The following is a 27,327-nucleotide window of genomic DNA, read 5'->3' on the forward strand; positions in this document are numbered from 1 at the left end:
TCTGCAGCAAGACTGCAGCAATCTGCTAATCCCTGCATGCACAATTAATCAAGCTGCAAAGGCGGACATAATTTATCATAATTACGCCCGAAAAAGGAGTTTTAATCGCGTCACTTGTGCATCACGTGCGATCTCTCCTGCCGCCCGCCGAAATTCAACACGGCAGGCGCGCGCGCTTTTCCGCCCACGCGTCGAGAAGCCGAAGGGTTGCTTGTGATGAAATATCGTTGTCACGGATCGATCCGTCATGACGCCGGTCGGCTGACGAGCACTTTTACATTGGCCGCGCTTTTTCCTAGGCTAATGTTGTGTGTGCAGCGCAGCAGCCTCTTTGTTTTTTTAGCCTTCGCACTCTCTCGACGTGTGTGTTTCAACACAATATGGATGGCGTCGGCGCCGTTGTCCTGGCGGCCAGTTATGAATGATAAAAGGGCTGCTGAATTTCATTCATGGTCGGATAACAACAGCCGTCTCTTTTTTCGCTGCCACCGCCGCCGGTCTCTGAGAGTTCATTAAAAGCAGGGGAGTAATATGTATCTACCAGTTGCAATCTCGCGTGACACATAACGCTGGTTATTTTCGCGCCAACCCGACACTCATAAATTGAAAAGCTTGTCGACTCGGATGATATCGATTTTGAGCTTATTGCAATTTCTGGGGATTTTCCAGCTGCTCTAATTGGCTTTTCAGCATATTAATACCCTTTTTGCTCCAGAGAAACTTTTCATTCCTTCCCACCGGTCCATATTGAACATTTTAAAATATTAATTTGCTACGCAAACGTTCTCTTTTGTTATGCACGCTGTCTCTCGGCCCATTCAAGGGTCTCGTGCGTGTGCGGAGATTCTTCAAGGAAATTTGAGAGCTCCAGAGCTTAGCACGAGGGGGCAAAACAAATTCCAATGAAATATTAAAATTCTGCCGCTGCGCCTCATTCTAACTCAGAGGGGAAGCTGAATTTTTCGTGCGAGATTAACCTTTGAAACAAAATGGGGCCTTGCGTAATGCGGCTCAAAGTGGAAGAGGCGGAAGGGTTTTTTCCTTGGCAGAGATACATCCAAGACGCGTGTGTACGCACAATATTTTTTACATTTCCAGAGTGCGCGCAACACGACCGCAATTTGCATGTACTACTAGGCAAGGCACACAGAGAGTTGAAAGTTTCCACGGATAGCAGTTTATTTGCATTGTGTGTAATGTGAGCCTTGGTCGGTGTGTGCGCACAAAAGAAAAGTAAGCGCTGCCCGCCGTCACATCCGACCGCAGCCTTTTAAGTTGGAGATGAAAGCGTTGTTGTGTGAGCGAAATTTTAAAAAGTTGCATGATACCATCCGAATCTGTTTTCGTGTAGTTCAAATTGCTCACACTTCTAGATTTACTATCACAACTTGGCGCAAAAAAATGTGTTCTAAAATGCATGAAATATTCGGTCCAAAATTTGGAGAAAATATTTCACACTGAAGTCAGTGATTGTCCAAGATATGTATAAGCTTGTTCCCTCATTGTGTCAACCCAGATTCCAGCCGTTACGATTTACGATTCTGAGAAACTTGTTATGAAATTAAAATAATTAATGATAACCGAAGACCACAAGTACAGAATTCTTTTCATTAGGATTAATAATTTTACTGTAATTAGACTGGGAATTTGTCACATTTGTATGAGTTACTCACGTAAATAATGACTTATTGAAAAATAAAAAATAAAAATTTATTGAGCTGTAGAATAATTTACTTCAGCTCCGTCAAGACCGCCCATTTTAATTTTTCCAGTCATAACTTAAAAATCATATCTGGCAATAATTTAAATTCTTGATTAGGACGTACTGGTTGACGTCGAAACTATAGTCGAGAATTAAAACGACGAATTCAATAGAACAACGAGGGTGAAGACTGTTTTCATAAATTCCCAATATAATAATTTAAATGTTTGCGTAAATGTGGCTTAGCATGGGCCATACATGACTCAAATAGCGACGCTTCAGCGACTTGATAGCTTGTAAATTAAAGCTTCATGAATAATTAGATCCAAAAAGTGATTTATTAATCATGATAAAAATGGTGATCGCGGCTTTTACCTTTAATTAATATGAGGAAACTAATTACACAAAATTCAGCTCCAATATTATTTGAACTTAAATTAACCTATTCAGAGCAAGTGCTGCAAACATATGACATGACTTTTGCAACACTTTAAATAGGCAATTCGAAACATGTGTGATGAGTGCACTCTAGCTTAATGCGTCGTGGGTGTGTACAGTGAACGATGTGCGCCTCGTTCTTGAACGTGCAATTGCATGAGGTGCTGCTTGCTGTACAGTAAAATTAAATCCTGGTCTTGTACCAGTTGGCGAGAAACAGCTTGCCTGCATCGCAGGAGTGGGTGCGATGAGTAATTTAAATTAGTTTCTGCAAGTGCAGGCAAGACGCCTCTCCTTTCCTTTGAGAGCTAACTAGTCCGCCGAGAGCAAAAAGCGGCCGCACCTTTTATATATGCGCTCGCACGAGCATGCTGTTTGTGTCCCTAGCTAATTCAATAGAAGACAATAGAATCAAATGAATGGATCAAAGTTTTAGTGCCGTCGACTTTCCTCGCGCCTTAGGGGAGGCGAAGAGCCTTTTTTGTCGTGCGTGGCAAGTAGCTCTCTATAACCGTCCTTCCAAATTGCTCTCGACGCGCGGTATTTCAGATTCCGCGCGTTTCCAAAAGCAGCCAAGTGAAAATTGTTTTACTCTCTGCGAGCTGTTTTCTCTAACTTGGGGCCTCTTCTTTGCCATTCAAACCCGAACTTTTGTGCAGCCGGTCTTTTGTCTGTCAGAATCGCATCTGATGTTCGTCAAAACACAAAAGCGAATTTTCCGCTGAATTGCTGGCGTCTTTTCACGACCTGCAATGAAAAAGTTGCTCTGCAAACAATGAATAAGCTGACATACATATATTATTTGAAAAGCGAAACTAGCTCACTGTATTTGAAGTTAGACCAAGCAAGCGCCTCGACGTGCACAGCTCGAAAGTTAATTAAAGCGCGTTTTATTTGCTTTGCACAATCACGTAATTGCGTAAGTCTGGAATATAAACACGTCCGCGTGTGTGTGTGTTTTTCCGCTCGCTCTAATCTCAGGAGAGCACGACCGAAGGTATAAAAAAGAGGAAAAAAAGATTCACTGCCTGCCTGAGCACCCAAACACATTAATTACCATCATTGTGAAAGCTGCGAATTAAAAATACGACGTAAACGAGGCTATTCAAGTGATTGCTTTATTGCATGGCCGCCGATTTGCGTCTCAAAAGAGGAAAATCAGCGAGTCTGGTATGAATATTCGTGAATTTCGGGCTTATTGATACCTGTCAACAACTTGAATTGATATTCATGGCTGGCGGAAGGGTAACATTTTTGGCTGAACAAAAATTGGGTTCGAAAAGCTCCGGCGAAAATATTCATCTGGTCGACGCATTCCCTCTTTCCTCGGTCCCCAGCAGCACTAGATTTTCGGGCTGAAAGCCAATCTGTGTGAATGATCAACAAATTACGGGACGCAGTCATTAATTTTGGCCATTTTGTGCTGAGCTAACAAAGCTGTTGCACGCAAAGTGTGCCGATAAATTTTAACAGCTGCATTATTAACGAGCTGTGGCTCGTTCAAATTAGAGGCCTCAAAGCGGGGCCGGGCCGGCAAAGTATTGCAAACAACTTGGCAGCGTAGGCGAGGCGGCCGGACGGCGAAAGCAAACAAAGTGCGCGGAGAGTGAGTCGCCGACGCCGGCAGTAGCGAAATTGTGTGTGAAATTGCGGCCGACGTGTGCAGCGCAGGCAAGTGATGTTGTGCGGTTTGCATACGCCGCTGTCAAAGGGGCTGCTGCGCCGGAATAAAGAGTTTAAAAGCCCCACCGCGCTCGGCAGCCGCAGGCCAGGCAGTAGTCGACTCGTGAAATATTAATTTTCTCATCTGCACCCTCATTTTTCTTTGGTCAAGCTGTTGTCTCCATCCCTCTCGGGCTGTCACTTTTTCCGCCTCGACCCCAATCTCAGGAAAGGGAAAAATTGCGAAAGTCTCTCCTGTGGCGCCGTGCCGATGAAATATCGCCCATCGCGCGCACGCCAATTTGTGCGTGGCTAGATTTGATTCGACGCGTCTCTAAAGATACAAGTTTAAACGAGTGCGGAAGCAAACAGCGAAATAAAAACCACACTCGCTCTCTGACTCTCTGACTCTCTCAGCAGCTGATTTACATAATCATATTCAATGAAGGGAAAAATTCCGGCGGCGCAGTTTGAAACCATAAAATGAAACTCAAAAGAAAGAAAGAGAGTGCGCAATTTAATAAATTGCGCCGCTGGCAAAGAGTGTTCGCAGCCCCTTTGTGCGAGAGGCAACAATGAAATTGGTCCCCGTGACATATTTTTGAAATTAGACAACTCACAATGGCGGGTTAATTGCTTCAAATATTTTGTTTGATGATTAAATTTGCATGACAAAGAGAGGGAAACGGTCTTTTTGTCTCATCTCCAGGGACGGGCCCAACACCTTCTTGATTAATTGGAGCAAGTTCTTCTGCTCTCACTCTCTGCGGCTGGCGGTCGGCTGATAGGCATCAGGAAAGAGACTTTTTTCCTCTCCCCCTTGGAACACGTTTTTACATTCTGTGCCAGCTAGTGCGGTTTAATGTGAAAATAAAATTTCACATTTTAAAACTTGCCTGGTTCCGCCAGTTTTGCCGCGGAGAGGAAGAGAACAAAGAAGGAGAACAGAGAGAAAGAGAGAAAAATTAATAATTCCTTCCTGACGCTGCGCCAAAAAAGAGCGGAAAGTGGCGCGCAAAGGGATGCACGGACTTCTCTCTCTCTCCGTTCCATTCTCAAATTGAAATTTGAGGTTAAAAGTTCTGCTCTCTTGCCAAAAGCGGTGGTAATTTACAATCTCGCCGCTGTGTGCACACGAGACTTTTCCCACCACCACCACCGCACCAAGTGTAAAAATTAATCTGTCAAGTCCAAAGATGCTCTATCCATTTTTTATCAGCATCGTGAATTGTAACGAATGGCCCTGCACCAAAAATTTGAATAAGTCTATCCAAATGAATGTGTCGCCCCCGGTTAAAAAACAATATTCATGGATTGTACATATGCAAATCAGAATGTGTTGACCATGCGGATTCAATTATTATGCACCGCCCGACCGCTTGAGTCTCAATTGGCACACTAATTTTGCGTGCAACCACAATGACGCACAAAGTATCGGTGCAGTTGGCAGCGGCGCCGGGCCGAAATCAATATCGAACGGCGAGAGGCGAGAGCGATTATTAATTCCAACGGCGGGTTGTTGCTTATGCAACTCTCCGAACAGCATGCATATGCATGTTTTCACAACAAGCATCATTCAACGCAGAGCACACACAAAAGCCGCATAACGGGGCGCAGCACATGCGAAATTTATCTCGTGGCATGCTAATAAGAGGCGCAGGGTCGTCGTGCGGCAAGCAAATCCAGCCTTTCTTTATGAAAATCCGCCGACAAGTATATGCCAAAGTGTCCGAATAATGGTGCTGCCGCTGTATTTTATCTGATTACGCTTCATTGTGCGCGCGCCATAAGCCAGTGCTCAATGGGCTGAAAAAAGCCGCTCGACCAGAGTTCGCATTTGCATCAAACGCCGCCGCCGGCAGCCGGCAGCCGGCTCCATTTTCCCGAGCACACATGATTTTGCGATACAAGAGTTGCGTAAAATCGCCGGCGAAGCAGAACCAGCCCTTAATTGATGGTAATAGCCGCGCCCAATATCGGAAAAGATATGCTCGCTATGCGGTGCAAACTTTTTGAAAACGCGCACAGCAAGAGCAGCAGATACGTGAGAAAAATGGCAAAAAGGTTCGCCAGACACATGAAATTAATCAGAGCTTCATGAATTTTAATATCACTGAGCGCAAAACTTTCCACCGCAGCTGTTTTCTTTTTGCTTTGTATTCATTTGAATATCTTGGCGCGCACAAATTATTGCACCCTGCTCGAGCGCTAGCTAGACGAGCACCACAGAAAAATTTAAATACGGAGTGCATTGAGCTAGCAAAATGTCGGAGCTGATATCTTCTTCGTCACGAGGAGTTTAATTACAAGATTGATATGCAAACGACATTCATGTTTTTAATTTAATGGATTGATACGATTTTACAACTTGGTATCTAATGTAATTTGTGATGAATATATTATTCTGCTCTGGCAAATAGATCCGAGAGCTTGCCAATTTTACAAATTTGGGGACTTAATTGGGATTTGATTTATTTGTATCTGTTTCGTTATGTTAGCTTTAATTTTGAATTAATCTAAATGGAAAAGCCAATTAATTTAATGTTTTTTGTGCATAGTCCGCGAGAAAATTGAATAAATTTCCTCTTTGGAAATTATTTCGAAATATAAATTTTAGAAAGAAATTATTAGAAAATATTGGATGCCTAGATATTGGCACAGGTTGAAGAATTTAGGGGAAAAAATGTAAAACAATGTTTTATTTTGAATTCTCAAGCTGTTTAATTTCATGCAAGACTAAAAGAATATAAAATAAACACCCTAAAGGTGAGACGTAAACACAAAAGGGATTATAAACTTATTATTTTCGTGTTCAGTGACCTCAAATAAATGGCACCTAGCTAGAGGGTCTCCACAGGGGACAAACGAAGCTGAAAAGCCGCCAAGGAGCAAAGAAACTTTTTGCTCGCGACTCCGTTAATCCGGCGCTTTGTGCGAACATTGCGTTTGTCTCCTTCTTTCTAATTCGTCGCCATACATCAGCTTAACGTAAAAGAAGGCGCAGGCAGAGACCGGGCGAATTTCATAACCATTGGTCCTGCGCTGCTTAATTTCTTTTTTCTTTAATTAGCACCGAGTTTAATTAAAGAACAAGGCCAGCGGAGCAGAAGCAGCTGGCAATTTATGGCGCTGAGATAGCAAGAGCCAGCCAGCCAGCCAGCGAGAAACTTAAGCTCTTCGCCTGCGCCGCGTTTAGTTTTTGCCCCGGCGCGCGCGTGACAAAATAATTGATCTTGATGGAAAATCTCATCCTGCGCGCCCCAGAGAAATACAGCAGCCTGCAGTGTCAACTTTCCCATTTCATATAATATAAGATAACTGCATTTCTGTGTTGGTTAAAAATCCCATCGCGCGCGGCGCCGATTCCGCTCTTTTAATTGCCACTGCAGCTGCGCGCGTATGCAAAGCGGCTTTAGATAATTTAATGAAATGCAAAGAAGTATAGCAGCCTCGTTTTAAACGAGTATGAATATTAAATTGGAGCAAAGTTTTGTTGCAAAAAGCAGACGCGTGACGAACGAAATCTGGTGGCTGCCATTGCTCGCCGCGTCTGTGCGCGGCTGAGACACGGCCCGACGCGAAACTTGATGATTATAACGACGCTCTCGCTCCAAAGTTGCGGAAACTCGCTCGTCTCGCTCTCGGTCTTAATTAAATAATTGCAACTACACTCTGTTTCATTTGCTCGTTTTGAGTAAACAAAAGAGAACTTTTCCCAAATTGGACCCCGACGTGTCAAATGCGTAACAGGGGCTAACGTTCATTTCAAGTGAAATTCGTAATGGCCAAGTTTTCATCTGGCTCAAATTGCAAATCAGCCAAGTTTTTCGCGGCGCGCCAGACGGATATTTAATATGACTTGAATTAAAACTTTGCCTCTCGCCGCGGATAAGTACATAATTCCAAAACCAACTTTCCGAAAGCAAAAGAGTACACGGAGCGCTTGGATTTTTCACCTCACGTTTCAAGTTGTTAGCAAACTTGTGCGCGAACTGAGCTGCTTTTTCTCTTCCAACACCACCTGCTTATTCCAAAACGCTGCACACCTCTCATTGCGGCGCCCGCAGGCAGTTTAATTGGATTGACAAATGACGTCTCTGCGACTGCAAACATTTGATCCGCTGCCAATTTCCACCGGGTAACGCTCAACTTTCGAGCCGATAAATTTCATCAAACCTGATAATTGAATCAAACAAGCCGACGCTTCCAAATAACCAGTCAACGATTCAAAATTTTTGATTTGACAGCCGCCCTGTTTTCCTAACAACATCAACAGTCAAACAGCCACAATCCGTCCACAAATTTAAATTGAAAACGCGACGAGCAATTTTATTTTTATATCCTTCATGTTTGAAGATGAAATCTAGATGATAGCCCTGATCATTTTTTTTAATTTTATGCACAAATTTCCAGCAGGGACCAGATGTGCGATAAAATTGATTCCTACTGCGCAGATCCAAGATGGCGTCTGAATGTGGGAAACAAAAAGCTCTCTTTGGATTGCCTTACGAGTGTCAAGAGTTAGTTTTTACGATCCAAAAGACGCAATTAGTACAAGTAATGCAAATTATGTCACAATATTGACGAAAACTTGGTTCATTTCGTGCATTTTCACGTGACTGTTTTTTCGCGCCATACTCCACCGGACGCCATATCTGCGCGTCGCACGAATCTGGCCTCCGCTGCTAATTTCTAATTCAATTTTAGATGGCATGTAATATAATTGAATTATAATTGAATTTATTTTAAAAATTAAACGCTGGTCCCATTAGTAACAAAGTGGCAAAGTTACAATTCCATAAAATGGCTATAATTGAAATCAGGAAATTTATGTAAGTCTCGATTTATTCAGTCAATTAAAGTCAATCTAGGTTGTTAGTTAAATTCAAAAGGCTGCGTTATAACATTGGCAGAAGTTCATAGATGCGAAACAAATTAAATAAAGTTGAATTGAAGAATTACGAAAGTCTAATGTTTAATTTTAAAGTGTAAAACGACAAGCCAATTTTATTTTTTACATCCTCCATGAACAAAGATGGAATCCAGACGAAAGCCCTGATCATTTTTTAATTTTATCAACTAACATCTGATTCAACTGTAGATGGAATGTAATATAATTGATATCTGCAAATGGCATAATATAATTCCAAGTTTCTATAACAGTTCGATCACCATCTGAATATCACACTGCGGTTGGTTTAGTTGAGTGCTGATCCGTTCCATACCCCGCAGCACCGCATGGAAATTTCATTTTCCAATTCAACAGGACGTCCCCGCACCGGCCGAGTTTGCTAATCAATCCTGATGACAATTACACACGGCTTAACCCCCTGAAATATCAATCTCGCCGGCTGGACGAATCGCCAAATTGATAGTGACTCTGTGCCCGGTGCTAATTAGCAGGCAATTTGAGTGGCAAATTATCCGCACGAGTGCGGCAAGGTAACTGCGGGTGAGTAGGCCAAAATGCCCAGTGGGAAATCACCAGCGAATGTTGGGTTTTGTCGCAGCAAATATTGCGCCCCGCTTTGAGTCCTCGAGTGTAACGGCAGCGGCTAGACACGCCGGAATTCGAATTGGCCGACTCGGCTCCTGGCAAGCGATTTTCCCCGTGACTTCACCCTCTTTGCACGCACACACCCAGAACATCAAACAATGAGAACGTGATCTAATTGTCCGAATTACATTTTATTTGCAGACGCTCTTGCTGCTGCTCAACTCCAGCCACATTACCGGCAGTGCGTGTGTGCAGCCCTTTGAATGTACTACATGTGAAACGTGGCAAGCTATTTCCACGAAATTAAGTGCAAATCCGCTTCGCAGTCTCGGCATGCCTGGCCGACGTTCTGCTCCAAACGAAATTTTATTGAGCTTGCGGCTCCGACCTTACCTTAGATTCAACAAAAGGGCAAACTAGATGGGAGGTCTTGACAATTTATGATTTTATTTCCGATCGAGAATGAGAAAAAAACGAGGCGCTGCTCTTTTACTCCCATCATGCTAATTAATAACCGTTCTTACGAGCAAATTTGCATAGCGATTAACCGGCATAGGAAATTAAAACGCGTTTAAGCATAAGATCGTTAAAGTTGCCACACACGCGTGATAAAATAAAAGCGGAATCACAGGCAAAGTGGCTGCTTGTGGTTTGAGAGGCGGTTCTCTCGCGTGTTCAAACTTCTTAACAAGGCACTTAGCCGTTGAAATGATGTACAGCGTTTAAGTTGCAATTTAGCGAATCGTCCGCTGGCAGGCTTGTTCCTGCGGCCCACATGCACCCATGCGATACCATCTTGTACTGCTGGAGTGGTATTAACTGAAATTTATTATAATGTGTGTCTGCTGCCGCTACTGGTGGGCGAGCAAGGCAAAGAAGGCGAGCAGAACAAATGCCCGCCAGATAACTCCGGCACTCGCAAAATGTACCTGTATGACTTACAAGCGGCGGCGGCGGCGGCGGTGGCGGCGGTGCCTCTAGTTTAATATTTATGGAATTTAAATACGCCGCACGAGAGAGCCTCTCTTTCGTCTTTTGCATCTCCGCTTTCCTCGGCGCGCAGTTTGTCTGAAACGACTTGTTGTCGGCTGGCGGATCACGTGTGTGTGCTGTGCTGCTGCTTCTTTTTCCAACGTCGGGTTTTGTGCTCTCAGACGTGCGCTTGGCAGTTGCAAACTTTGTGCCTTTAACAAATTGACGTTGCGGAGAGTGGACTGAAATTGATGCATTGCGGCGTGTAAAATGACTTTGGTACTCCGCGCGCAGACATTCTTTCGCGAGTTCTCTTCTCCCTTTCAAGAGTGCAACACGGAATGTTGTCGGTAACAATTGCAAAAAGGCGTTGTACTGACGCAAGACACAATGTTCCTCATCAAGCAGTACATTATGCCAGTGTGAAATAAAAGAAGGACGATGAAAAATATTGTTAACGCTTGGAGTAAATAAATTTAATGTGGATAGTACTGTTAAAATACATATTATAACCGATAAACTCTAGTTCTTTCTCCTTCCTCATTTTTAGGAAAAACGATAAAAGGATTGAGAACTCTTTTAGCTATAATGGAAAAAAATTCACTCATTGTAAATATCCATTTATAGAATAAAAAGGCTCTTGCTATATCAAGAGCAAGGAAAAACCTGAGGTTAATTCAATATCCTTCTATTTTTGCACACAGGCAATTACGTGATGAAAATAGAACGACGTGGATGATGGTTTCCGCCACTAATAATTTTTTCCATTTTTCCCTCGTCAACCCACAAGAAGTGCGTTGGCCTTTTTTTTCTGTGGCAACGGGCCACTAATGACGTGAGTTTTTCCGGGTGGTGGCGTGAGCTAAAAATACAGCAGTGACTCACCCTCTTTTTGCGCCCAGTCGAAAATGGAGGTGACCCTGTGCATGTGACTGGACCTGCAGTCCTCGAATCGAGCACCGGCGTCGAGACCGAGGGTCTCCGTGTTGGCCTTGACCCCGCAGAGAAGGGCGGTAGCGCAGGCCGACGAGTCTCCGATCTGGGCGTCGTTGTTGTACGTCTGTGAACAAACAAGAGCATATTTCACGTGGGTATATTGTTTCATAAGCGAGATTGGGCTGCTCTGGCAGTTCGCAAACAAACGTTTGATGGAGAAATACGGAAAGAACACGTATTTCTCCGTGAAGGGGTTGATCATCAGGCGGGTGCGCTGGCCCAGCACAAACTTTTCCGTGAAAAGCGACGGCTTTCCTGATACAAACTCAAATAGAAATCGGCGTTTTGTGCGGACGGAGTTTTCTCGGCTCGGCGAGTTTCTTTCTTTCGATGGATGATTGCTTTGCGAAACTACGTCCTAAAGGCGCCCAACTACATACGTGTCCGTCCAAATGTTTGGACAATTATGCAGTAAATTTTAGAGGTGCTATTTTGTAGCAAAAAGTTGTAAATCAGGCCGCGGTGATGCAATATCGCCGGTGCCGTTGGGGTATCGAGGCCAGATTGCTCTCACGGAGGGAGGACGACGGTGTGGAGAGCAATAAATACAGCGGATGATAAATCGCCTCCATAACTAACGGCGCGCAGATACATTTCGAATTGCCAGCGGTGCTTGCCAGGTATTATTTTCGCTGCCAAGCAACGTTTGGACGGAAGTAAAAAAAAGTGTGGAGCCGAGCAGTAACAGTGGCGGCTTGAGGAGGGAATTGTTATTGCCCGAGGGTTGCTCTGCACTCCAGAGTTAATTGAACTTTTCGCTTGTGCAGAACAAACAAACAAACAAACACACACATGGCTGGCAACCGCATTCCATGTGAGGGTCGCATTCCGTCGTGTCGATTTAGCAGTAATCAAGAATGACACAGCAGTAGTTGCTGCCCTGCACCGTGATGAAAAATAGTCTCACGGCCCTTACGTCATTATTTGCCAGCGTTTTACGGCACTACGCAATATTTGTTTTACAAAACAAAACTCTGCAAAGTGCGTGCTTGGCATTTCCACTAATATTTCACCGAATTAATTAGCCGCTCGCACACATGAACAAAAATCTCGTGTTTGATCATCCAAAAAGGCTTCGTGAATATTTATTTGTGTGGTTTTCCTACACATACAACCCGATTCTGTTTGTATTACAAGCAAATCAGCGTGCTTCGTAAAAATAACATGACCGAGGTAACGATATGGTCATTAATTGGCAGTACAAAGTTAGAGTATCGACGTGCCTCGTGCACTACATTAAAGCGCCTATTTTATTCCAACAGCGCGCTGGAAAAGTGCATGCAGTTGTCGGTTATGCAACCTGCTCCGTAAGCACGTTCAACAAATTGCCTATCATCAGCGTTTCCAACTGCTCTATGATCTCATCGTGTACTTTTATATATCAGCGAGCGACTGGCATTAAAAATAGATGCTTGAACGACAAGCCGGTGGTATCGCCATCAGCAATATTTTACAGCTACACCCATCTGCTGGTGAATTATTAATGAGGCTCGAGATGAGGAACAAGCCCTCGAAGGCTGTTGCGTGCGCGCACTCGCCCGCCGACAGGCCCATTCAACGCCGGTGCTGAGAGCAGGAAGGTGTATGTGTTCACGCTTCTTCGGCCGCCTCGAGAATCAATCCAGACGGGCTTTTCGAGTGCATCTCCTTGACATGATTCCTTTTTCAGCGGACGCCAAACTGGCGAGCCTTTCGACCGCAGTTCCGCCCCGAAACGCTTCGCTGGCTTCTCTCTTTCTGGCTTAGAACAGACGGCTTTCTCTGTAAATAGATTGGCAGGACCAATTTATTTGGCCAATTATGAGAGCAAGCACGTCATATGTTTATTTATTTTTGGGTCCAGCCTCTATGCTTAAAATCGGTCTGGTTTTTTTCTACGAGGAGTTGAACTAATGACTCGTCGCATCGTTTAACTGCACGCACAGCAGCACTCTTTCAGCCTGTGCGATCATTGAGCAAGTTAATGGAGCCACCCGGAGGCCGCTTTTTAACCGACCATTTACCTTTTAGAACGGCTAAAATATCCCTCGGAGCACTCGCCTAATGTGACTTAATGGATGCCAAAAGAAAGACTGCTTTAATTATAAAATTTAATTTACTACTAATTGCTTCCAGGGGGGAGGCCAAAAAGGTGTACACTCATTGGTCCGGAAGTCCTTTCCGGGCTCGGCGAAATTAAATTTCTCACTTTAAGATTTCATCATGAACTAGGGCTGGGGGAAAGGTGAGGGGCCGAAATTTGATTAGGTTGCTCGAATAGCTCTTTCTTTCGCCTTTTTGCTTATTCTGAAAGCACGCCCTTGCATAACTTTGTTGCCCTTTTCTCTCTTTCTCTTCTTGCTCGATGAAGCAACTGCACAACTTTTCACCTCGAAACCCTAAAAGCGCGATTTAATAAGAGAAAAAAAATCGAGGCAGCTTATTTACGGTTCATCAGGCAAATCTAATTGCTTTTTCTTCGCCTCCAAGACGGAGTAATGAATCCATTAAATATTAACTCGAGGCCGGGATAAATTTGGTGCCTCATTTTTCATCCGTCCCCTCTCGCGCGTGAATTCACTTAATTATGCCTCGAACACGCCGACACCTTTTCCAAACAGCTTTGATATTGCTTTTTCAGCGAAACGATCTTTTTAATGGAGATTTTTACTGTTATGCCGCGAACAGCGTGTCGGCTGGAGACAAGTTGTGTGTGTGTTTGTGTGTCGGCAAATACTTTTCGCGCTGAAAGCGGCGACAAGAGCGCGCATTTCGACGCCAAGTGACAGGCCGAAAAGGACTTTGGAGACGAACGGCGGCAGCCAGCCAGCCAGCCAGCAGCCTTTGTGTTAATCTCGCAATGGAGTCGAGCGCAGCGATAATCGGGCTGCATTTAACTTTTCCGCCGGCGAGAAAGAGCGTCTATTTTTCAGCTCCATTGCATGCATCCCCGTGCAAGTTTCTTATCGCTTGACGTTTTGAAAAGTTTCATTCGCTGCCAGCAGGCGAGGGCCAGAGCTGCATCAAGTTGAGTGAGAAACTCGGCGGCTGCATTTCATTTTGCGTGACAGCGACAAACAAGCCATTCCAATTAAGTTGCGCAACCGGAGAAACGCTGATTTAATTGCATCTTCTCGGTGAGGTTGATCCAGTTTGCAGTTTGCAGTTTGCACCGAGCGTTTCCATTCGCACTTCTTGTCAAGATTCAATATACTGAGGTGCATTTGTAACGGTTGATCTGATTAAGATACGAGTCATCTTGTGAGAGAAATACGATATTTGTAGAAGATGTCATTCAATCCATCTCTTTTTTCTCAAAGAATAAAACTCCTAAAACCGTTTTGATTTACTAATAAATTCATAGTAAGAAATTTAACAAACTTTCAAAGATGGCAAAATTCAATATCGAGTAAAATTTCTAATTGACCAGTTGCATAAACCTTTAGTTATTAAAGCCGCCAACAGATGGCGGAACCACAGACTTTCTTAAAAAATTTGTTTTAAGCGGTTTTAAGGCATTTTCGCTGCGATTTCAGACTCAATCTAGCTATTTTGCTTTTTTTAATTGATTTGCTTTTTTTGACGTGCTGAAAACCAAAATCGGTTCAGCCATTCGCCGTAGAAACGTTGGAAAAGATTTTTTTATTTCAAAAAATAGTTTTTCACGATTCTACGGCGATTGGCTGAACCGATTTTGGTTTTCAGCACGTCAAAAAATAGCAAATTAATTGAAGAATGCACAGTAGCTAGATTGAGTCTGAAATCGCAGCGGAAGTGCCTTAAAATCGAAAGTCTACGGTGGCGCCATCTGTTGGCGGCTTCGAACACTTAGGGTTTATGCAACTGGTGAATTGCAATTATTGCATAATCAAAATTGTTACACCGGGAACATGTGTCTGTTGAGTACGAAAGCCCTCTTCTAAATTTGAATAACCAACGCCAGGGTTTCGAAAACCTCAAGGTGAAATTGAGCGATTTGAAAGCTTATGGATTTACTAAATGTTTTAAAACTGAAATAAACTATTAAGATTTGGTTAAAAGGTTTATGTATCTCTACAAATCAGCTTTCAATTGATTCAAATCGGGCGAAAAACTGAATGCAATAATCTGCATCATCTTTATTGGTCTAAAAGGCTATGTTCATTCCAAACTTTTTCCAACCATTACGAACTTCAGTTTTATTAATTCATAAAATTTTCGGGGGTGAAAAAGCGATCTCTCAACCCCCATAAAAACTTTCTCTTTCGGATGTGAGGAAAAAGCGGCTAGGCTCCGTTTTCGATCAGGGTTTCGAACGGAACGCCGCCTTCGGCGATGTCGAAAAGGAACCAAAAGCATGCGTATTAGTTTAGGGGGGAATATATATTGACAAAGATGTTCTTTGATGACCAAAAGCCGTTGAATATTATTTATTGGTGTCAACATAGTTCGGATCAAACTCAAACTTGTGCCCTATATCCACGATATAATTTTCTGTCAAGAATTTAAGTTATCACTAATTTACGCTCGAGTTAAAAATGAAACTTTTTGATCAAACAATATTATTTTAGGTCAGCTCCTCTTCCATTTCACCGACAAATAGTTTGATAGGAGAACAGCATAGCAAAGAGTGTGCAAGGATCGGTAAACAGGCCAAGTACTCGCGCAATTCAGTCTCGTCCTCGTCGCTCAAGGAAAGAAGTTTGGCCGGATTTTTTACGATTACTCTTAAAAGTTCCGCTACATTGACTGACTTCCCGTCTCCGAGCATCTCTAGTTTTATCATTAAAATCTTCCTCTCGGTGACTTCCTGCGCACCGCGTCTCATTCTCAGGCCGGCGCTAATCGAGTGTGATTAATCATCCGCGTGCAATTAAGGGTGCACTGACCGGGATATTGCATGCAAGCGCCTCTTTTATCTTCATGCCGATGGAAAAACAATGGGCAGCGCGCTCGCGCGCGTGTGCAATAAAAGATATTAACCGACGGAATCGCGATTTATGACGACAGTCGCGCTTCACTGCAGGTTGCAGACCCACTCTCGGCAGCCAGTCGCCGCCGCAGCAGCAGCAGCATCAGGTTTACCGGCGGCGAGATATATACACGCGCGCGCGCGCGGCAATATGCGAGTTTTTCGCCGCAAAGCACTGTGATGGTGTTAGTTTTATGGCTTCATAAAGTAGCTACGGTATGGTGGGTGCAGCAGGAAAAAAGTAATGTGGAGAACGCCGTGCCACCGCTGGTGCAAAAAATATAAACACATGTGAGGGGATCACCAGAGATAAAATCATTATGGCTCATGAAATGGATTTTTAGAGCCGCTCGCATAAAAATATAGCGCTGATTCTTGTTATTGTCTTGGGTTAAATTTGGCCCTTGACGGACTATAAAGGCTCGTAAGTAAGTCGGCTTTTTGGGGCTGACAGTCAAATTTGGCTTTTATGATAACAGCCGTCCTCGTATTATTAAAATTTATAAAACCGAAATTTATATTTTTAGATTATTCTGCGAATTTTTGCAGTGAATTAAAGATGTATAAAACCGATTTATCGTATTTTAGCACACGCATAATCCCGAAAAGCTATTAAGAATTTGAATGGGAGTTCATTATGAAAGATCTGATTCGTTTCGAACCGTCAGAATAATCACTCCCCCGCTTGGTCACGAGATATTACGGCTTTGCACTCGCTCCCCTTTGCACAAACCAAAACCGTTGACGTGTTTTGAATAAAAGAAATCTTTTCAATCTCGAGCCTTTTTATTACAACGCGTGTTGCGTGTATTTAGGGTATTTAGAACACACCGGCACAGCGCAGCAGATTCTATTTGAAATCGCAATTAAATAAAAACAAAAAAGGAAAAGCAACCGTGCAGGCTGCTGGGTTTTCGCCTTTCTCTCGCTCTCGTTCTCCACCAGACCAGGCATAATTATTTTTTTGTCGGCAAAGGAAGCAACGGGGCCGGAAATTCATTGCGGAGTGGCTGGACTTCTTTTTATTTCGGTCTCGCATCCTGTGTGTGTGGGGCCTGTGTTTGTGCGTTCGCTCTCTGCTCTAATGGCATTGCTGGTTGGTTTGATTGCGGTCGGCCACTGACGGCAACTAATAGATCCGAGTCGGCTATCCAAAGTCCGCAAGCAGATTTAGCATTCGGACCGGCGGACACGCTTGTCGAATCTAAACCTTGTCATCAATCAAGTTGCCACCTATTCGGAGCCGAGCCACCGCCCAACCGGTTGGAATGCAAATTTGCGCGTGTGCAATTAAAATTCGGAGATTTATTAACATGTGAAAACAATTAATGTCTGCGTTTCATCGCGATAACAATTGAATTACCGCTGCATGGAATAAATTGTTTCGGATTTCGTTCGACACGTGGCAAAATCAGTTATTTTAACAGTAAAGGAAACCATTTCCTAGAACGATAATTGAAGGCAGATATTGAACTTTCTGAAAGCGATTCACGCAGAATAATTGGCTCGCGCACGCAGAGATCATATCAGTTAGCGTTGAAATTTTTAAGAGTTGGAGCAGCGCTCTTTCGCAAGAAATCGACCCACCAGGACATTGATAATTTTCTCTCCATTCTCTCTTTCTTTCTCTGCCCCGGCGGCTCTTTGTGCGCATTTGAGAGAGAAGAGAAGAGCGTTGCTGGTTGCTTTAAGGGCTTTTTATCGCGTTGGGGCGAAACTTTCGGCCCCATTAATTTTATTAGACCGCCAGAGTCGCTGTTGGCCCACCAGCTCAATCACGTGTGCCTCACCATTTCTATTGCCTGGAAAAATTTATCGGCCACTAATTACTGATCAGGTGCACTCGGTACACTAAATCAAAAGAAAAGCAATCTCGCACGAAATGAGAACCTTAGCTTCTACCGACAATCGGCTTATCGTTCGCTATAGAGAGCTCTGCGCCGAATGGGGGCTTGCCTGCTCCCAAGGCTGAATTGAAGAGGGATGCGGCGGCCTCGATATTATTGCTTCAATTTCGGATGTAGATTGTTGCCACTGCACGCCAACGTACTCCAAGTTTTAATAACGTGACGCGGCACAGCCGAAACTTTCACTCCGGAGTGGACGGTTTAATTTAGAAGCGGGTGGAACCGTCATTACACTTTCCTCGCTCTATATAATGAAGATGCTGCGACAAATTGGGGTTCCAAACAACAAGATTGCGCTCCCCGGCAAATGGGTTATATCCTTTCCACAGAAAAAAATATTAATTTAAAACTCTCAATTTCATTCAAAATAAAAATGAACTTCTTCTTGGAAACGCTAGACAAAATTACAAAAAAGGAAACAATTTTACGTTGGGAAGCAAATCTCAATTTCACTTTAACAAGAAATAAAAGACTAATTGCTTAAATGTGTTTTCCATGATGGAAACTACAATAATTCTAAATTTATTTTGTTGGCCTTTGTAAAAACCGGTTTTGTTTATATTGCTTTTCTATTAGAGAATTTTTCAGTTACTCCGCTGATGTGGAGAGACGTGTGGCCTTGCGTTCCCAGCGTTGGTGGAGCAGTCGAAAAAGCAAATTGATTATATTTGAGAAATATTCCATCAAGTTTCCTTTCAGCCTGCTCATTCATTGAGTTAATTCAAATTTTTACGTCCAAATAATTAGAACCGATGTTCCTTACGTGTAGGCAAATGCTTACAAATTATGAGAGTTGTCCCAAATGAATGAGAACGAGCAATCGGCGTCAAAGAAGCCCACGCCATTTCCTCTTTCAAGATGCTCGAACAAGCGGCTGCTCATATATTCATCGAAGAGAAAGCTCTTACGAGGCAAATGGAGGATTGCTCTTCGCTTGAATTAAACCAAATATTGGCGGTCGATGCAGACAAGAAGGAGGGAATCCGTGTGTAGGCATCTAGATAGGGGAAACCCCAAATGAAGAGTGTAGAGCAGAGATGGCATTTTTTTTAAATAAAAGAATTCGCTGTGTTCTCACAATCAGACCCAGAGAAAAGAAATTCTTTCGTTTGGCTGCAAGTAAGAATAATAATTGATTTACGATTTTTGCATTCACTTTGCAGTAGATTTTGAATACTCTATGCTGACTTTTTTACTGTCAGGGAGATTTTTGCTGATTGTGAGTGGAACAGCTATAAACTAGAATCAATTACCATCTCGTGAAAGCAAGCGGGATTGATTTGCTCTCTTCCTGTCTGCAGCTTGAGCTGCTAATCAAATAAAGAGCAACGATAAATTGAATGAACAAGGAGGTTAACGTCACCAAATTGAAATTTAGAATGTTTGCCCGCGAATATTGAGTGAAATTTTCCGTCGCCGAGTGATTTGAGCGGGAAAGTTTGTGCCAAAGTGCGTGCGCCCCGGCCGGCACCAACTTTCTTCCTCGGCAGTTTGGCTTTTATTTCGTCAGGCAGGCAAAGTTTGGTGCTCCGCAAGTAGTAATTTTTATGTCTCATCTACATTAAGTTATCAAGTCGGCGTTGAAGTCGAGCGGCGTGTTTTATGCTCATGCCGTTAAAAGGGCGAGTCGAGGGTCTATAAAGGTAATGTGGCGCAGTTCACGACCTGCTGCTGTCGAAACATACACACACACAGAGAAAAAGCCGTAAAGGCAAAAACTCATTGCCAGTCACAGGGCCGTTCGGTAGCTAAATGGACCCTGATTGCGCAGAATAAATAAATTTGGGCGCGATTGCCGGGAGTGATTCGTGTTGCCACTCTCGCTTCCTACGCAGCCTGCTGATGTGCTCGCATATTTTATTTATTTGTTGTCATGCAAATTCGGGCACACATGTCATGAATAACTGAAAAGCCCGGCACGACCAATAAAATAGATATTCCGCGCCGCACAAAAATGTCCTCCTTGATGTGCGCCGTTCGCCGGGTTTCTGCTTCGGCGTCCCGCGCGACGCGCGTTTTATCTGTTGCCAAAGTGTGTGCTGCGTGACAGGCAGAACGTTCATTTGCCTGCGCTGCTCCGGATGCGTGCACACTCTGCATGCGAGCAATCGCGACGCTTTCATTTCAGTAATACCCTTCTTTTACTCCTTTTTTACTTCCAGTCTGCGAATTTGCAAGCCAGAAATCGTGAGCTTACATTTGCTTTTTTTCTGTCCGCACACACACAGGCCGAGTGTGAGTACATAGATTTGGCAAGCACACAATATGAGAGCTTGCTCGTCAAATATCGAGAATGGTACAGCTTAGTATGTTTAGTGCGTGCAATGCGTTTAAATCGCAATTTGGGTGGCCAATGAGCAGGAGTATTTTTTTGGCATCTATTCTGTGCTAATACTTTCAAAGCAGATGGTGTGCCTCACCGGGGGCCAGACTCACGCGACGCGCAGATATGGCGTCTGGTAGAGCACGGCGGGAAAGTTACAAACGTAAAATGAAATTGGCTTGGAAAGTTCTACTTTGTTATTTCTTTACTACCAGCTGATTGGCCCGGTAATTGGTGAATCGACCGTTAGATGGCACATCAGGCTAATGGAAATGTAACAAAATACGCGGGAATGAAACTATTAGGCCGGCACGCCTCTTTTTTGACGCTTCTGATTGGCCGCTGGACTGTCTCCTGATTGGCCTCCATTATTTCGACGCCATATTGACTTCTGACCGGCAAGAACCAACACAGATCGCAAGCTGGCCCCCGCGGGTGCTCTGGATCAGTGTCAGAGAGTTTAAAGTACTGGTCAGCTTATATAAATTGAATCGAATTTATTAAATCCATCAGCTTCTGACCAAAAATGTAGAAAGCAATTCATTGGCAAACAACTCATCTTGCACTTTATTTATATATTTAAATACATAATCTTGCACACAATTAAACGTAATAAAAGTTGCTTTGACCCTTTCAGAAGGTTATTGAACTACATGCATTGCAACCAGACTGATTGCACGTATTGCATGAAACCACGGTAGTGCAAACTTTGGTGCAGCCACAGAAGAAATAACGGCATCGCAAAGCAAGAGAAGATTAAACGGACGCTAGGCAAAACCTCTAATTGGACCTAGAGTGCAACCTAATGAGCTGCGAGCTGAATAGGTTGCTGCCTCGCCCTCCCCTGTCCCGGCGGCCACAACAAAGCGCTGTGCACTCTCTGTTGTTGGATGCATACGAAGCCACACGCACGGCAGTTTATACGCAGCCTCATTGACTCGTATTCAAAATGCGTCTCAGATTGACGGGAGACGGTGGTGAGGGGGGATGAAACGCACAGACCGACCGGTAGATAGGGGCGAGGATTGATGACGGCGGGGCCGGGCGAAATTTGCGAGGGATGATGAGCAGCAACGGCTTGTTTAACTAGTTACCACTTTATTGCCGGCGTGGCCAACACGTGAAACAAGAATGATGCTCTCGGTGCGCGCTGGAGCTGCGGGATTTATACTTTTCGGCCAGGATTTATGCCCCAAACTGCCGCCGCCACCACGCGCGCGCGCCTATGTGTGTGTGTGTACGCCCTGATGCGAGTAATAAAAGTCGACGAACCGCACCTTTGATTTATTCGCCGGCCGGGCCGACTGCCCGCCACGCTTTGCCAACGGCCAACTAATTTTCTGCCCTGATAAGACAGTCAGACGCTCCAATTTATCCACCGGAAACAAAACTTTTGCTCGCAAATTTCAGCCATTTATCATTTTCGCTGCGCACCGTATATTTTGTTGTTAAACAAAAATTTAAATTGGCTGGACCGTTCAAACTGCATAATTATGGCTAATTATCTACGCACGTGTTGTTTCGGTGAATAAAAAAACAGGGAAAATTGAAACCATTTGGTCGGTTGGCATTAAGCAAACAAAACCAAACGACTCTCCGACAGCAGTTTTCATATTAATCGGGTGAAATATAAAACGCAGCGAGGCGGCTGACTTTTCAAATAGATAGCCATGCTATGAATAAACAGGCAGGCCAATAAAACGAGAGGTCGCTAAATTAAAATTCAAATGACTCCCTGAAGCGAGGTGTGCTTATGAAAACTGTATCAGCGAGAGCATTTTGCCGTTCGCAATCAGGCTAAAACGATCGCGAGCGCCGATATATATCGGCTGACCGGCTGGCGAGTGGGTTTCAATAAGCTCTCACGTCCGAGGCCATCAGACCGTGTGCCGATGAGGTCGTCAAAGGGCGCGCGGGAGCCATTGCGCACGCCAAAAAGTGCACAACTAGCTAGACGCACACACACACTCACTATTATATTATCGCCATCGGATTGCGCCACCATGCAATGGCCACTGCGCTGCGCCATTCATGTGGGCCGCATTGTCTTCATTAATTTGCAGCGCTGGCCCGTGTGTGCTCTGAATTACGCACATCTGCTTATTTATTATTCCAGATTGGCCCCGAAATGCTGGCGGGTTTCATGGCTCTTTCTTGCTGCCTCGGGAATTTATGTCGTCAGTAAAAATTGGGTGCCGCTCGTAAATGTGACATATTCATGGCCAGTCAAAATTCATATTTATCAGCAGCGCGGTAATTTAATGCTTGCTGGAGATTGCTTAATTTTTGTATGACGTGTAGATGCCACACTGTGATTGCAAGAAGTGTTTTTGTTACATAATAAGACGTTTTTCCAAGACAATTGTGGTTTGGTTTCCTGCTGAGTGTTTATTTACATTAACTGTGGATAGGAAACCGCTCCACCACTTGGTTTACCAATTCTCGTATTGTGTGCTTCAGTCAAAATTATTTTTATACTCTGTTTTCTCTAACACCGACAGTTCAGCAAACTTTTAGGAGCCTGAAATTAAGAATTATTTAGCTTTGGAAATAACTGTCGTGAAGATATTACAGAACCTTCCTAAAAATATCAATAGCTCGGGTCCTCCTAAGATACATCCTATGCCAATCCTCTTTACGTTCTCCCTCCGAGCCTTGGGTTTGAATTAAGAAAATTGTTCCTTCTTTCCAACTTTTTCAATAATTTAATCCTCTTTCTTTCGCCCGCTGTTCACCGAAATTTGTAACATAATGCACTCCAACGAGTATAATCTGATTCGGCCTGCCAGAGCGACTTTTCCTTTCTGGTCCTCAGAGAGAAAGAGAAACAATGAACGTGGAGACGACAGTTCGTTGGGGAAGAAAAAAAAATCCAAAGTCAGTGTCAGCTTTTCTCTAATAGCTCAACGTTTTCTCCTAATCTGTGAGCACTCTGCTTGATTTGCAAATGAAATTTATTTACTTTGAGATCGAGAATGGCGTAAAGCCTTTTATGTCGCTGCATGTTTTTGCTACTCACGCCCCAAATGCGTCTCTCAATACACACGGCTTTGCTTCAACGACTGGACAACTTTGTCAGTTTCAACTTCTGCTGTAAGCAAACAAGCGCTTTCATCCACCGTTTCCAGTCCGTAGCTTTTCTAATGCGCTAGAGCTCGTCTCTGCTCTACTAAAACGGGGCAACCGTTTGCCCGATTCGTGTTATTACAAACTCCGCGCCACCTTTTACTTATATACAAAGGACGGACTTACTCAATATCTTGAGAGCAGAGACACAGATCGCTATCGCGTTCCCGTCTGCAGAATAAATTTACGGGAGACGGTAACTTTTACAGTATTTTTTTTTTATTTTTAACTGAATGGATATTAGGGAAACATTTTATAGAAAAATCCATCAAACAATATTTGTCTGCACAAGCAAGCAAGCTTCTACTGAAAAATTCTACCAAGCGAAACGTGCTGCTCGGAAACGTCAAAGAGGAGCGAGTGTTTTCCGCGAAGAGGGATCCACGCCAGGTTTTCCATCAGAAGCTGTCAATATTTAAAGACCAACCTTCGCTAATGCGACGTGAGGAAACTTTTCAAACGCCAGTTGGTGCTCCTCGCCAGACATGCCGAGTTGCTGGCCGCGCAGGATCCTGGCGGCCGTCACCGTGGCCAGGGACATGCCGTCGCCGACCACGAGCACCACGTTTTTCGCCACCCCTCCCTGAGGGGGGCTGTGAAGAGCGCGGTGGAGCTGCGACCGGGCCTCTGAGTACCAGTACTCTGGACCGGCAGCTGAAATCAAAAGAAATGTTATCGTTAGATTCAAGGAATGATCATTTGGAATAAGATTGATAATATGCAAAATACCCTGTGGGAAGTAGTGCAGTTGCCGTTTTACGCCACTGATAAAAACTTAATTTGAAATAGAAAATAGAACGCCGGAAAGGTTAAAAAGCAGAAAACAACTTTCCCTGAAGCATAAAACACAGGGTAGAGGAGCACGCAGTAAACGCGATAAATGAATTAATTAAAATCTAAATTACAGCGGAGCGTGCCATCAAAAGAAGTCGTTAAAAAGGCGTCGGATTGGTCATAACACCCTCCATGCACGTGTTAAATAGGGAGATAGAGCGTCGCGTGCGGCCGCGTAGGTTCGTGCAACAGATTCCGCCAACGAGCCCGTGAGTGGGTGAGTGGCGGCGCACGGGGAGCGTGAAAAGATGAACAAAGCGAGCCACTGACGTGTTATTTTAACGTTTAAATAATGAAGACCGGTGATGAATGCACAAGCGTGAATAAGTTTGCATTTAGTTCTCTCTGCCTCTGCCTCTCATCCGCCATTAAAACGTAGCGAGTGCGAGCAGAGCGGAAAGTTTACTTTTGCATTCAAGGATGCAGCCGTCAGCCAGCTCTCTATGTTTATTTTCCTCTTGGGCTGCAGATGCAATTACGCGATCGTGTAATTTATTCAGGCCAACCCATTATGTAGGACGGTGATGCACGCCGACTTGCATTATAGGTGCAGCGCGCATGGCGCGGCATGAAAAAGTTGACCGGTAAAAAGAGCTTGCCACCTATTAAAATCGTGTGTGACGTACGAGTTGGCCGTAATTCAATACTTGCACGCCGCCTCCCGGGGGAGCTTTAAAAATATTGAGGCGAAAGTGTAAAGTGTGTTCGTGCTGGTGTAAAGATTTACGACCGGAAAGTGCAACCACGCCGACGTGGGATATTTCACGCTGGCGCAATTATCACTTGCCGCCGGTGCACCGCCGGCGTCGTCGTGAGCTAGCTAAATCCGCAGCTAGGTAAAAAGGTGTTTACCTCTTCCCTCTCTCTCGGTTGCGACAAGCTAAATCCGGGCAAATTAAGAAAGACGCGTCGCCGTGCTGCTCGCTCGCTCTTTATTTAATTAGCTCCGCCGCCCTTTCTCTCTGCGCGCACTCGTTATTTTTGGCCCGGACGAATTAAATGGTCGAGCAATTCTTCGCGAAAAAACATGTCGCCTGCTTGACATCCACTTTTCCGACATTCTCATACAACATTTTGCTTTTTTCTATTACGGTAAAGCCGTTTTTAAATTTGTTTCATGTTGAAAGCACGCGAAATTGGATCCTGTAAATAAAACGGAAGACAAGTGTCAACACCATAGATATCCTTTTCTCTTTTACACAGCTGCCTTATTACGACCGTAAATTCAAAGCTCAAACAAAAAAGTTGCCTCTTTCTTTCCAGGAATTTCCTCGAATCTCCCATTGTTAATAAATGGAATTTTGCTTGCACGAATGCACTCTGTAAAACTCCTCCGCACGCAAGTCTTTCATCAATAGCGATTAATCATAAGTCAAGGTTTGGCGTGTCGCGAGCAGAATAATTGCCTGTTGGCTTTTCAATGTGCACCAGCCAGGCGGAAGACGTTCAGTTAATTTAATCAACCAGTAGCGGAATTTGCTGAACTTAACTGCTGGGAGAAGTACGTACACTTGATTAATTCAGAGCACAATGGCATTCAGCGCGCACTTCAAGAGAGAATAAGTAATTTGCATTGCGAAAACAGCGAGTGAAGTGAAGTTTCTTGGTAAGAGGGCGCATTTTTGAGATTCACACCAACTGGCACAAAAACAAGCGAGGAACACCCTAAATATTAAAACACAATTTACTCCCCGGAACGAGAACGCGCGCAATAATTTAGCCGTGATAAATACCAGACCACATGGCGAAAAATAAATTCAACTGTTTTTATTTAAGAAAGCTCTCGTGTGCCCTGGAGAAAAAAGCCACTCGCGCTGCCTCGGCCCCGCAGTATTTATGGTAAAATAATTTTTTGCACTCTCGCGGGCGGGTGGCGCACTGTTTTTTCCTCATCGAGACGTGTTTCGCTTCTTAATAGCCTCCTCGTGGTGCGCTCGCTTTCCGCTTTTTTCCTTCTCCAGCTCGGCGGTTGGTATATACGCCCCTCTCTATTATACACATTTTGTTTATTCTCTGTTGCTTTTTAAGGAAGACAAACTGAGAAAAATACGGTAAATAATGGCCGCGGCTCGCAGCGGGAGTGTGAAATAAAACCTGCCGCCAACATCCAGAAGCAGCGGGGAGAGAGAGAGTGAGAGCTCGAGAGTGTCTTTGCGCCGCGCTCGTTAGTTTGGCCTCTCTTTCCCTGGGCCAATTTTTCTTTTCATTCGCCGCCGCGCACTGGGCTTTCCAGTGCCCATTGAAAATTTGGCCTGGCTGCCGGCGAATTCGACGCGAAATACATCATAATAATGGAGGAAGGGCGTTATAAAACTCGGCAGGCGCCAATTGTTATTACCGCCCGTGGAAATAAAGACAAAACACAGCGGGCCGTTTATTTGTATTATTCGGATTATCAAAAAAGCTGGGGCGCCCTGATTAAGAGCGGCTCGAGAGAAATAAAAAAAGCAGGAACGGAGGCCATTTTTCTCACGACTTTCCTCTTCCTTACTTAGCTTTCTCTTACTCCTCCGCGCTCACGCTGAGAGGGAGAACGCTTCACATGATGTACAGGCTGAGGACATTAAAAGTGAAGAGAGCGCTTCTTAACTCGTTCGTCTTCTTCTGCAACCCTCTCTCTTAGTGTAAGGGATGAGCAGTATAATTATACGCGCCTTGTTTTTGCTCCACCAGTTGTAAATAAAGAGTATAAACTTTGTTTCAGTCGCGCGCATTATCATGCCGGCGCTTTAGTCACTTTATAAGCATAATAAAATCCCGCTGCCGTCCTGAATATTTATATCATGACTGTGCCATTAATTTAAGCCAAATTGCTTGATGCTGATTATAAATCTCTCTTCTCAAGGTACACGACGACACAGCAGATAAAATTTTACGGTATATGCGCCGGAATTTGTGTCCCATTTTATTTCCGCTCTGTCCGAATATAGGGCCCTTGTG

General features: G+C 44.1%; 2 protein-coding genes across 2 annotated transcripts in view; one reads left to right on the plus strand and one right to left on the minus strand.

Annotated features, from left to right (window-relative positions):
- Positions 1-27,327, plus strand: part of LOC135948217 (solute carrier family 2, facilitated glucose transporter member 3-like) — a 195,301-nt gene that overhangs the window by 42,993 nt on the left and 124,981 nt on the right. The window lies entirely within an intron of this gene.
- The window catches only part of LOC135948122 (alkaline phosphatase, tissue-nonspecific isozyme-like), a 102,151-nt gene that overhangs the window by 33,015 nt on the left and 41,809 nt on the right, over positions 1-27,327 (minus strand). The window contains exons 2-3 of the mRNA XM_065497223.1: positions 23,981-24,207; positions 11,157-11,331 (exon numbers count right to left, since the gene is read on the minus strand). Coding sequence (XP_065353295.1) covers positions 11,157-11,331; positions 23,981-24,207 — 402 coding nt within the window. The remainder of the gene's footprint in view (positions 1-11,156; positions 11,332-23,980; positions 24,208-27,327) is intronic.

Source organism: Cloeon dipterum, chromosome 1, assembly GCF_949628265.1.
Source record: "Cloeon dipterum chromosome 1, ieCloDipt1.1, whole genome shotgun sequence".
NCBI classification, from domain to species: domain Eukaryota; kingdom Metazoa; phylum Arthropoda; class Insecta; order Ephemeroptera; family Baetidae; genus Cloeon; species Cloeon dipterum.